Source organism: Triticum dicoccoides, chromosome 5B (genome assembly GCF_002162155.2).
Source record: "Triticum dicoccoides isolate Atlit2015 ecotype Zavitan chromosome 5B, WEW_v2.0, whole genome shotgun sequence".
Taxonomy (NCBI): Eukaryota; Viridiplantae; Streptophyta; class Magnoliopsida; order Poales; family Poaceae; genus Triticum; species Triticum dicoccoides.
The window spans coordinates 648,228,809-648,241,049 of record NC_041389.1 but is presented as its reverse complement, the minus strand read 5'-3'; the positions used below and the strand labels follow the sequence as shown (position 1 = coordinate 648,241,049).

At 44.0% G+C, this 12,241-nt stretch overlaps 1 protein-coding gene across 9 annotated transcripts; it reads right to left on the bottom strand.

Moving 5' to 3' along the window:
- Positions 1–6,366: 6,366 nt before the first annotated feature.
- On the bottom strand, positions 6,367–12,227 carry LOC119312315. Of its 9 annotated transcripts, none has more exons than XR_005151307.1 (8): positions 12,096–12,227; positions 10,699–10,970; positions 10,405–10,433; positions 10,174–10,297; positions 9,107–9,729; positions 8,954–8,993; positions 7,284–8,731; positions 6,367–6,684 (listed from the first exon to the last, which is right to left on the bottom strand). XR_005151307.1 is itself a non-coding variant. In XM_037588041.1 (4 exons), the coding sequence occupies exons 1-4, from the start codon at positions 12,221–12,223 to the stop codon at positions 10,256–10,258; spliced, it is 471 nt and encodes a 156-aa protein (XP_037443938.1). In that variant the 5' UTR covers positions 12,224–12,227; the 3' UTR covers positions 9,749–10,255. The 9 variants fall into 9 exon arrangements, 1 of the variants encoding a protein (XP_037443938.1); XR_005151305.1 differs by having other exon boundaries at positions 6,367–8,347; positions 8,606–8,731; XR_005151306.1 differs by having other exon boundaries at positions 6,367–7,435; positions 8,606–8,731.
- Between the last annotated feature and the right edge of the window lie 14 nt (positions 12,228–12,241).

Here is a 12,241-nt window from a genome sequence, read left to right as displayed (position 1 = left end):
GACGGCCAGCGAGGGGGTCCCTCGGGCGGCGGCGATGTGGCGACGGGGCGACGCGGGGGGCGCTGCCCCGATCCAGACCAGGGGAAGGGGAGAGAGGCGTGGGGGAAGCGAGTGGGGGGAGTGGGGGTCGTGAGAGGTTAGGGTTCCGGTCGTGGGGGATAAGGGAAGGAGAGGTGGGCTGGCCTGGCGGCCTGTTGGACCAGTTGGCCATATGGGTCAAGGCCAGCAGGGAGGGGGGTCAAGGGGTCGGCCTTGTCCTTCCACCCGGCCTCGGTGCGGTGCGGTGATCTAGGGTTTAATTGCAGCCATGGCAGGGCGACTTCTTCCAATGGAGGGGGGAGTACTAGTTCAGGTAGAAGGAAGGGGAAGACTCCGATCGACCTGGAAGCGGCGATGAGGAACATGAAGCTGAAGGAGACAGAGCTGGATGACGTGATCGTTGGCGATGAGGAAATCACAGAACTGTTGAAGGACGCCCGGTGGCTAGCTGTTGAGAGGGTAAACACGACGAAATACTTCAGTGTCGAATCCTTCAAGAACACAATGATTTTCGCATGGAGACTTGCCAACGAGCCAGAGATCCGTGAGGCAGATAACAATCTTTTCATCATCCAACTTTTCTGCCTAGGTGATTGGAACAGAGTTATGCACCAGGGTCCTTGGATCTATAGGGGACTTATGGTTTCAATTGAAGAGTATGATGGCAAAGGGAAACCAGATTTGGTTCAGCTCGACCGAGTCCATGTGTGGGCGCAGATTCATGATACTCCGGAGCTCTACAGGAAGGAGATGATTATAGACCAACTGGCTCATCGCATAGGCCAAGTGAAGAGCGTGGAGATGAACCCTAACCGAGTTTTTGAAGGCAACTATGTTAGGGTCCGGGCGAAGATTAAACGAGCTGATCCCTTGGTGCGTTTTGCCCCATTGAACATCAAAGGGGAAGGGCAAATTCTCTTGCCAGTAAGATATGAGAAGATAGGCTTTTTCTATGAAGTCTGTGGCGTCCTAGGCCACTCCATGGAGGAGTGCGGCGATGGGGTTCACAGCCCCGAGGAGGTTGAATACGGCGAGTGGATGAAAGCCACTCGGAGACCCATGCCGGAGAACCAAAACCGTGACCTGAGCTGGAACAGGGGGAACTCCACACGAGGCCGTGGACATGCCCATGGAGGCGGCCGCGAAAGGAACAATGGAGCCAAGAAACGGTCATCGGAGGACGCCGGTCTAGGGGAGGAAGTTGACAGAGATGATGATGATGATCTCAAGGATACGGCGGAGGGCCCTCTCAAGAACAATGGCGATGATGCAGGGACCGTCCGTCCCCAAACCACGGTTAGTCGCAAGCTGAACATGGATGAGCAGGCTTCTGAGAGCATCAGGGGTGGCTCGCTGGATGCATCCATGCAGGGGGTCATTGTTGTCCCTCCTCCTCCACCACCTTACGTCACCCCAAGGGACAGAAAGAAGCAAAAGCATGGTAGTTCTCCAAACAAAAGCAATATGGACAGCGTGGCGGGCTCCTCTGAGGAGCTCCGCCGGTCCAATGAGTCTCTCATGTTGGAACTGTCGCGGGGCGGGCAAACCCGCGACAGTTCGAGAGCTTCGCGATTTCGCGAGGCAGTTTGCCCCGTTGGTGCTTTGTATAGTTGAAACTCAACTCCCTAGAGTTAGAGTGGAAAACTTGGCAAGCACCCTAGGTTATGATAATGCATTTGCTGTTAGTAGCTCTGGTAGGAGTGGTGGTCTCGGTATCTTTTGGAATAATGAAATAAAGATCGAAAATTTTGGTTACTCTGCTTATCACATAGATGCTCATGTTACTATGCCTGGTGCTCCACCATGGCGGCTCACAGTGATGTACGGCGAAGCCAAAGTCAGTGATAGAGGCAAGACTTGAGACGTGTTGAGATCTCTAGCTGAGGATAATGATCTGCCGTGGTTATGCTTTGGTGATTTCAATGAAGTACTGAGCCTGAATGAACATGACGGGGTTGGTCATCGGTGCATGACACAGGTGAATGGTTTTAGGGATGCTGTTGACACATGTGGCCTTATTGATCTAGGCTTCTCGGGAAACAACTGGACTTTTGAGAAGAGAGTAGCCGGAGGTACATACACGCGAGTGCGCCTTGATAGGGCACTTGCTACCCCATCGTGGTCCAACATGTATCCAGGAGCCGTTTTGTCTCACAAGTCTGCCACCACATCGGATCACATACTGATTTTGTTACAACTTTTACCGGTAGATGACCAGCCACGGCAAGCTAGACCTTTCAGATATGAGATGATGTGGGAATCTCATGAGGGTTTTCAGGCGACCATTGAACAACACTAGCAAGGCCCAGGAGCAACCACGGTTGCGGAATTGTGTGCAAAAATTAAAACACTGTCAACAAATCTGAAACGTTGGGACCGAACTATGTTTGGCAGTGTGAAGGAGGAGATTCGGTCTCTAAAGCTTCAGCTAGAGAGCATGCATGCGGACCCGTCGAGGACGACACCTACTCGTCAGGAGGAGAAAGTTAAAGATCGCCTGATCGAGCTCTATCACAGAGAGGAGGTCATGTGGCGTCAAAGATCGCGAATAACATGGCTGGCGGCGGGCGATAAGAACACCAAGTTCTTTCACCTACAGGCCAGCAGGCGGCGCCTTAAGAACAAGATAAAATGTTTGCTAAGACATGATGGTACTACAGTAGAAGATCCAGCAGAGATGGAGTGTATGGTCACGGCCTTCTACAAAAATCTGTTCAGATCAGAGGGGACAACGGATATGCATGAAGTGATTGACGTGGTTCCCCGCAAAGTCACTAACGAGATGAACCAACAGCTGATGAGCGAGTACAACAGAGAGGAAATTAAAACGGCGCTGATCCAGATGGCCCCTACTAAAGCTCCAGGATCTGATGGGTTCCCGGCGCATTTTTTTCAGAGACATTGGGAGCTCTGTGGGGATGAAGTGTCTACTATCATTCTGAAAATCTTGAGAGGTGAGGAAGAAGTGGAGGAGTTGAATGATAATATCCTAGTCCTCATCCCCAAGGTAACAAATCCCACACTTTTGTCACAGTTCCGCCCTATAAATCTATGTAATGTACTCTACAAGATTGCATCAAAAGTTATGGCAAACAGGCTCAAGTCCATTCTTCCTATGATCATATCGGAGGAGCAATCGGCCTTTGTGGCGGGAAGGCTGATCACAGATAACATCATCTCTGCGTATGAGTGTTTAAATTTTATGAAGAGGAATAGATCAAAGAGGAATGGGTTTTGTGCTCTTAAACTTGACATGACGAAGGCCTATGACCGTTTGGAATGGGACTACCTCCGTGCTATCATGTCTAAACTGGGTTTTGCACCGGCTTGGGTCAACTCAGTTATGAGGATGGTATGTTTAGTCAAGTTCTCGGTTATGTTCAATGGAAAGAAACTTGAGAAATTTACACCTTCACGAGGACTCCGACAGGGGGATCCAATATCACCTTACCTTTTCTTGCTGGCAGCAAAGGGCCTTTCGAGCCTTTGAAAAAACCAGACAGAGTCATCTCCAGTGCATGGGATCAAAGTGGCAGATACGGCTCCGCCGGTAAGCCACCTTCTTTTCACAGATGACAGCCTGCTGTTTGTCAAGGCTAGTGTTGAGGGGGCTATTCAGGTATCCTCTTTGTTGGAATCATACTGCAATGCTTCTGGACAGAAAATAAACTTGGACAAATCTTCGGTGTTTTTTAGCAAGGGCTGCTCGCAGGGTGTTAAAGAGAGCATGAAAACTACCCTGAATGTTCACAATGAGAGTCTATCAGAGAAGTACTTGGGCATGCCTACGGACGTCGGGAGTAGTAAAAACGGGGCCTTCAAATATTTGAAGGATAGAGTTTGGAACAAAGTTAAGGGATGGATGGAAAAGGTGCTGTCATCTGGAGGAAAAGAAGTACTTATAAAGTCTGTAGCTCAATCTATCCCGGTTTACTCTATGGCTTGTTTCAAGCTACCTCGAGGCCTCTGTCTTCACATTAACTCCATCATACGCAAGTTTTGGTGGGGGAGTAAACGGGGCGAAAGGAAGACAAATTGGGTCTCCTGGGACAAGATGACAAGGCCGAAATATGAAGGTGGACTGGGTTTTCGGGACATTGAGTTGTTTAACCTTGCTTTGCTGGCAAGGCAAGCGTGGAGAATCCTACAAACACCTGAATCACTAAGTGCAAAAATTCTGAAAGCGCGCTACTTCCCAACTACATACTTTCTTGATGCCTCACTAGGTAACCAACCATCTCAAATTTGGCGAGCAATCGTGGAGGGCAAGGAGATCCTCTCGCAGGGTCTTATCAAACGCATAGGTGATGGTCGGGATACTTTGATATGGCAGCATAACTGGGTTCAAAAAGAGGCGTCGCTCAGACCAATAGTTTTCTTGAGCCAACATCGGCCACAGTTTGTGTCCGAGCTCGTTGACAGCGCAAATGCCAGGTGGAAGCAGGACGTAGTTCGTGCAACTTTCCTCCCAATCGATGCGGAAGTGATCCTCAATATTCCTCTAGCCACAAGACACTGCAGAGACTCTTGGGCTTGGGCTCATGAACACAAGGGCTCCTTCTCCGTACGTTCGGCATATCGAATGCTCATCAACACGAAACTAAGGCGGGAGGCTTGGCTCGAGGGGCGATCAGGCCCGGCTGACAGGCAGAGAGAGGAATCTAGCTGGTCCAATATCTGGAAGGTTGCGGTGCCATCAAAACTGAAGGTATTCCTGTGGAGACTTGCACAATGTTCTATACCCACGGCGGATGTACTTCATCATCGTAATATGTCCACATCACCGCGGTGTGCCATCTGTGGAGAGGAGGACTCGTGGATGCATTCACTCATCACGTGCACAATGGCGCGGTGTGTATGGGCGCTAGGTGACCCGGAGCTCGTTGAGCATATTATAGCAATAGCAGAACCGAATGCAAAGGCCTGGCTCTTCAGTATGCAAGAATCGATGCCTCATGCCGAGTTCACGAAGCTAACCGTGACACTATGGGCTATATGGGGTGCGCGGCGAAAGCTAATCCACGGAGGGGAGCACCAGAGCCCCATGAGGACTCATTCATTTATCACACGATTACTGGCAGATTTGAGTGTTGTCTCCAAGTCACATGAAATAACGAAGCCTAAAACAGCCCCGGAGCGGGCGCCAGTTTGGATACCACCACCGGCGGGTCATCAGAAGGTAAATGTCGATGCTGCTGTTTGTAAACAACCTCCTGTTGGGGCTATAAGTGCGGTTTGTCGGGATCAATCAGGAGCATTTGCTGGGTCAGCAGCGATGGTATTCCATGGCAATGACCGATCCGAACATATTGGAAGCTTTGGCATGCCGCGAGGCTATTGCTTTAGCCAGGGACCTTGCACTTACTCATTTGAAGGTAGCTTCCGATTGCCTTTTGGTGGTCAAGGACATACAAACTGGTACTATGGGTACAATTGCTCCAATAGTGCAGGAGATCATCGACTCGAGTAGGGAGTTTCAGTCTTGTTCTTTCACCCATGAGAGACGTCTCTCTAATAAGGAGGCTCATGGCTTAGCTCGACATGCTTTACATTTAGGGGAGGGTCGTCATGTATGGCTGTTACACCCTCATGATACTGCTATTATTCCTGTAATTCGCTCTATTGATCAATAAAGTAAAGCATGTTCTTCTAAGAAAAAGCAGGGACGGGGATTTTTCACTTTTTCACATTTTTAAAACTGTTTTTCAAATTTTAGATATTGTTTCCTATTTAGTTGCCATAGCAAATGAATTTAGTTGAGCTTAAAATTTGGCACATTATTCCAACGCAATATATTGGAGTGGCACATAAAGTTTCGAGGCAAGTGGGTGGCCTATTAGCGATTGCTAATGAGTGCGCAGCGCCATGGTCGGCCGAGTCTAAACTTTCTCTTCTCGAAAATACCTTCCCCTAACCCTTGTTTTTTTTTTGTGTGTGTGTGATGATAGAATTTTTCTTATCTTTATCTTTTGTATCTGAATAGCTAGCTCCACCTTTGATTTAAACTAGTGGTTGGGGCGCACCTTGGTGCGCCGCTTGAAAGGAAGCTAGGGCGGTGCCAGGTGGGGTGCGCCCCTTTCACCTTATTATGTGTAGTAATGTATGCATCCATTTCCATTAGCATTTTCCAGTTCGCGTAACACAATTGCATGAACTTAGCGCTTATTCCACAGTCCTCTGAGTACCACGCACTGTCCCTGTCCTATTTGTATTATGCATTATTATAAAATCAGACTCAAAGCACAGGAATGTGTATGACCAAGTAACTGACCGGAATTATTAGAAAAAGTATTACAAATGCAACATATTCAGACAATGGATCGTCTCTAAAAGAAAAGCAGCTGACATCATAGATCATAGATATCAACGGGCGCATGTGGTGCAACAGGCACTAGTCTTAGGTTACATAAACGATCAGGTTGCTCGCGACACCCTCGGTCAAGCACGTTCAACACCCGCTTTCGCTCGAAGGCGAGAACGACGACGACGGCGCTGTGGACTTACCCGCCTCCTCATCCTCCGCCCCACAAGGCAAGGAGCAAGATGATGTCGACGCCCTTGGGGATGGCTCGGCCTCCTCGTCTATCAGCTTGCTCACACATTAGTCCCTCCGCCCGAAATTACTTGTTGCAGGAATAGATGTATCTAGACATATTTTAGTTCTATATACATACATTTTTATCCATTTCTGCAACAGCTAATTCGAGACGGATGGAGTATATGCTAAAAGTTTAGATGCAGGAAGCAATATATAATGCTCCAAAAAATAATTGCATGAATAAAAGTGGATTGCAGAACTGGTTGCTTAGCGTCATATACAATGCTCCAATTGAAGGTAGCACTAAGACGACAATATGTACCACTAATCTAAAATATAGAATTTGACTTGTTTGAGCACTATTACTCAGACTGGAGATAGACCATATTTATTTATATGGTCATCGCAGACAAACATATTTTCTAGTGCTTATGTTCAGAACTGTCTATAGACCCGCATCATCACATTTGTTATGATAATGAAGAATCTATCCAAATGTGCTACAATACATTTAGAAGCTACAAATGTCAGAATATTTCTTCCTTAGCTATAGCCGAAAGACACTGCTGCAAGTACTTTCTAATAATAGAGATAAACAGAACCAATACATCAACCCGAATAATAATAGACAGAGATGATATCAAATAATGTATTGCCACCAGGAAGTACAAGACAGGTTGTGTGTATGAGTAAACATGGGACATACCTCACTGCCTTGAACAGATACATTTTCCTTTTGAATGTACAAACCATAGCAACCTCTGTCTCTTTCGAAATAATCTGCACAAGCCTATCAATATAGCCGGCTTTGACATTCTCAATCCAAAGAGCACCATATATAGTTGTGTCCCTCACGCACTACAAAAGGGCATGTAGAATAACAAAACCAACATCATCTGATCCAAGATAATGATAGTAGTACTGAAATTTTGAGGCCCTATCTTTATACTTTGCTACATAGGAAAAAATTAGTACCTTACGGCTTATTAAAATCCTCTCTGCTTCATGAAATAATCAAAAAATGCACTCTTATTTAAGGCGGTCTATCTTTCGGAACTATTTCCCTGCTTGGTTCAGGAGCCGATGGACCTCATCATGTTTTTGCATACTACAAAGTAGTTGGTGCCCTACTAAACATGAACTGGAGAAGGTTCTATCCAGCACAGGGAGGACTTCATTTTTTTTCTATAATTCTAACAAGTATTATGTAAAAAAAAAATTCTTTTGATCTGGCTGGCATTTAAAATGTTGATTCAATTCATGTCGTAATTTTATTTATTTTTCTGTCTTGCTCAGTAAAGCTTCCTTTTGTTAATTAGACTAAAGCTTCCATACCTTTTACAAAAGAAAACAAATAACCTGATGCTAACGTCTGTTAGTTTTCTATATGTGGAAGACAAATATGTGTGAACCTGCATGAAAATGGCTTCACAGAGACGCATGCCCTCCAGCAGTACAAGTGTGAACCAACTCCGTCTCAAAGACATGGTATGGGGTTTGTGTCCAATTTAGAAGAAACTATTAAAGCAAAGGTCTGACCTTAACTAAATCCTTATGGTAATATGCAACACTGAGATTGAAATGCTATCAACTCTATCATCCAATACATGCTTTACCATTAAGAAGAACTACCTTCTTCATCTTGCAAGATTTTACCACTGAACATTTGGAGATTCATAGTGTATTTCCATGCATACACAACAAACTTTTTCTGAAATTTAGTTTCAGTTGGATTCCGGGCCAGAAGTTCCTTCGGATTAGGAAGAGCAACTGACGGATAAGATGTATAGTATTAATACAATTTCATAATGATAAATATGTTGTAAACCAGATATGACTTCTATGTGTCTAAAGAATTTGTCATAATAGCACAAGAATATGGGCACTTTGTATACAACACAAGAATATGAGCACTGCTTGTATTCTTATTAGGATTAGAAATAAAAATAACAGAAATGAACAACGGAAACATCATACATACAACAAATTTAGAGTATATTTGAGAAACTTTTGGAGCGGGTGTAATACCTCATTCATGTGATCTCATAAGCACCCTGATTCCGCATTCATGTGATCTCACTGATGCTTCAACATCAACAAATCCAATGAGCATATATCCTTTGTGACACCAACTGGAATCTGTCGATGGAAAACCTGCAGCATTATTAAACAAACAATAATTCTGAAAAATGAAATGTCCAACTGAAAATGAGTTGGTGATGTACATATACTCTTTCTCAGTAACTCTAGAACCTGATTTCTGAATGAAGGGTGCAAGTAAGGAATTAATTTGTACATAATGGAGTTGGATCAGTCCAGCATCATAAGAATTGCAGAAAAGAAAAGATATTAAAAACCACATCTAAAATGTAATACCTGTGGGTTGCGGCAGTCCCTATATCCAGCAAGCATTACCCTGCATTTTTGTATGATAGACCAATGTAAATGATGTGCGCCCGCACCTTTTTGACATAGTCAAACTGCACTATAATAAGTAGAAATTTTTATGGCACTGCATTATTTTTATACCTTTGGATCGAAGACTCTGTACAATACCAATATATCATTCACCTCTTGCCATTGACCTCCGAAAAGAATTATTTTAGATGCCTTTAATACAACACATGCAATTTTGTGAGATGATGCCATTGCAAGTCTATATAAGGTAATAGTAACTAACTGTATGCATTCCTAGTAACAACAAATGTTAAATGTGCTAAACTGATGCTCTATATAGCCCACAAAAAATTATTCTATACACAAATAATATAAGCCACTATATATTCTGAACCAACATTTTAATTGCCATGGGGTCTAGTTCTGCTTATTCAGATGGATTATTAAAATAGATCCAGTGTTGTACCAAATCCATGGTATGAAGTAACCACAGGTTGCCATTCTTTAGTTTTAACAGCTTTCCATACAGTAGAGCAATGAAAATGTAACCAACAGGGGAAACCCGACAAATTTACCCATTGCTGTAGCAGTAGACAAGATTAACAACTCAGAATAGATGGCATACATCATTCATTCTGCCAGTACGGTCATAAGAGAACCAAAAATATCCTCAATAGGATTTTCAAAACCGCCCTCGAATCCACCACCTCCAGCAGCAGCTTTCTCATATTGTTCAGCACCAAACTGTAAAACCACTAAACCAGGCAAAGTAAGGAGAATGATGGTTTGATGGGAGTAGGCATATACTTAATAGTGGTGGTGATGGAAAACATGTGAAGAAAATGTGACAGTGACAAGCATCTGTGAACAATTGTTTTATTACCAAAATGGAAAATACACATGTATGGAATAATATACGTTACATTTGTGTAGTATACGTCTTCCTAAGATAAAATATTTCTTTATACAACATGGACCAAATTAATTATCTGGAGCCAGTTTTGACCTCTTTCCCCAAAAGAAGAAACAACTTTTGTTGTACTCAAACAAGAAAAACTATAATTACATGTTAATTCTTCACCACTAAACTGACTACTGAATGCCGATCTTTCAGGTAGTAATGATGTGCTTGAATTATCAAGTGTTTGGTACTTTGGTGTCTCAGATCTGCAGTACTCATTCCTACATACATAGCTTACTTCATTTAAACAGGGTGCACCAGCCTTAAACATCTTGCCTTTTCTTCTCCTTGTTGTAACATTTGGAGATGTTGTGATATCTCTAGGAAGCCCTCCTCGTGGATCTCGTCCTCCTCCATTGCAACTATCCATTTGAAAACAATCAGACCAAAGTCAGCTAGGTGTAAGACGAACTCAAGGTAATTGGATTGATACCACTACCATAACAATGGGTGGATGCAGCCGATTTACCTGGCTGCCTCGTACACCACCTGCTCCTCCTGGAGCATACGAAATTTGCAAGGTACCAACAATGGCATGAAATAAGGAGATTAGAAGATGGTTGTTGGACGCAGCGGCAGACAGCTAAGATTTTGTAAAATCGCAAAACCTATCTACTGAACTACATCATCTGAACCACTCGCGGGTCACAATTTTAAAAAGCATACAGGAAAACTAAAACATCATCAACCATCACTATAATTAATGCAACAAATCCCCACGTCCAAGAAGCTAAGTGCCAAAATGAAGAAAGAAGGGTGTCACCTTCTTGGCGGCACCGGCGTGTACACCAGTGACACATGCTGCGAGTACGACAGGTTCGTCCTCCGATCATGCATCCAAAAACAAAGGAACACCGATAGTTCGATGAGATGTTAACGACCATCCCATATGGCACCAATGATTCTCCACCAGATGATTTGTACTTCACTGCAATCAAATCATCAGAGACCTTTATCACTCTGAATCCTGTACTCAACTCGATGCCATCTCTTTGCAACTTTGTTTCAGCAAACACATCCATCCTTTGGTCAAACCTATATGTTATGGAAATAGATATATCATCTCACAGTAAACATGGAGAGAAGAGAAGATCTACTGACGCTACAACAAAAGGCATGGATACTGAAATAGTAAGCAAAATTCGACGTCAAATCAGCAAAACCTATCATTCTCAACAAGAACTCAATGTCTACAGTAAGTGAGATAATTTGATAGAAGGCAGGAACATTTATTTAAAAAGGAAACATAAAGGAGAAAGAACAGGGAAGAAACCATCACAATCCAAAAAAAAAACTAATAATATTTGGCAGGAACTAATTCTACACTGGCATTGCTTGGAGGCTAGAAGTAAGGCAGTTTTGGTCTAAGTACAACACTACAACCAGCTTCCCGGATACACAGGTTTAAGTCAACAGCTCCATGTCAACCACAATACTTAGCAATAGAATATATTGTATGTACAGTAAGATAGTTCACTCTTCAGTTACATCAGAAACATAGTAAAAGGACAAATTCTAAACATATGAACCCATGTACAAATAAGCATTCTACCTACTGCACTTCATAGTTCTATAGCCTGCACTCTTATTCCCAAGCACAATTTATACCTGGTGAAGAAGAGTAATGCCTTGAAATTGCACAAGTGCAGCTCTTGCTTGCACAGCTTCCTACACAACAAATATCAAGATGCAAGAAAAACCCAACTATCTAATCTGCAAATCGAAATCAGCACAGAAAATTATCCCCCCAAAAGGAAAACATTGTGGTCGTCCTCGAATTAGTAAACTTTGTTCCGCATATGCATGCAGGTATGATTTGGGGACACAAGGGCAGACAACCCTGAAGAACACATTCATTAACTCGATAAAAGAAAAATATTCCAGATGGGAAACTAATCATATCCAAGACGAATATGATGATCGATATATGCATGAAGCAACTACCATCATCACAAAGGAGGTAAAAGAAATCAGAGGCAACTACCTTCTGGTAGTCATCAATTAACCATGAATATATACAGTTACTGTTTTCTGAATCGCTAGTCAAGCACATGAAAATACTTTGGTTCAGAGGAGTTATTTTCGCCCAAAATTCAGGTGACCATTTTCTGAGGAGCAGCAGCAGGCCGCTAGAGGGAGGAAGGGGATGGGAGAAATTACCTCACCAGGGGGCTGCCGGTCGTCCTCGCCACCGCATCCATCACGGTAGGCTGGCAGCTGAGCGAGCCACATGGAAGGGTGGGGCGGAGGTGAAGGCAGCCCCATCTCATGGACGTCCCGTTCCACATCTCCGGACGCTAAACCAG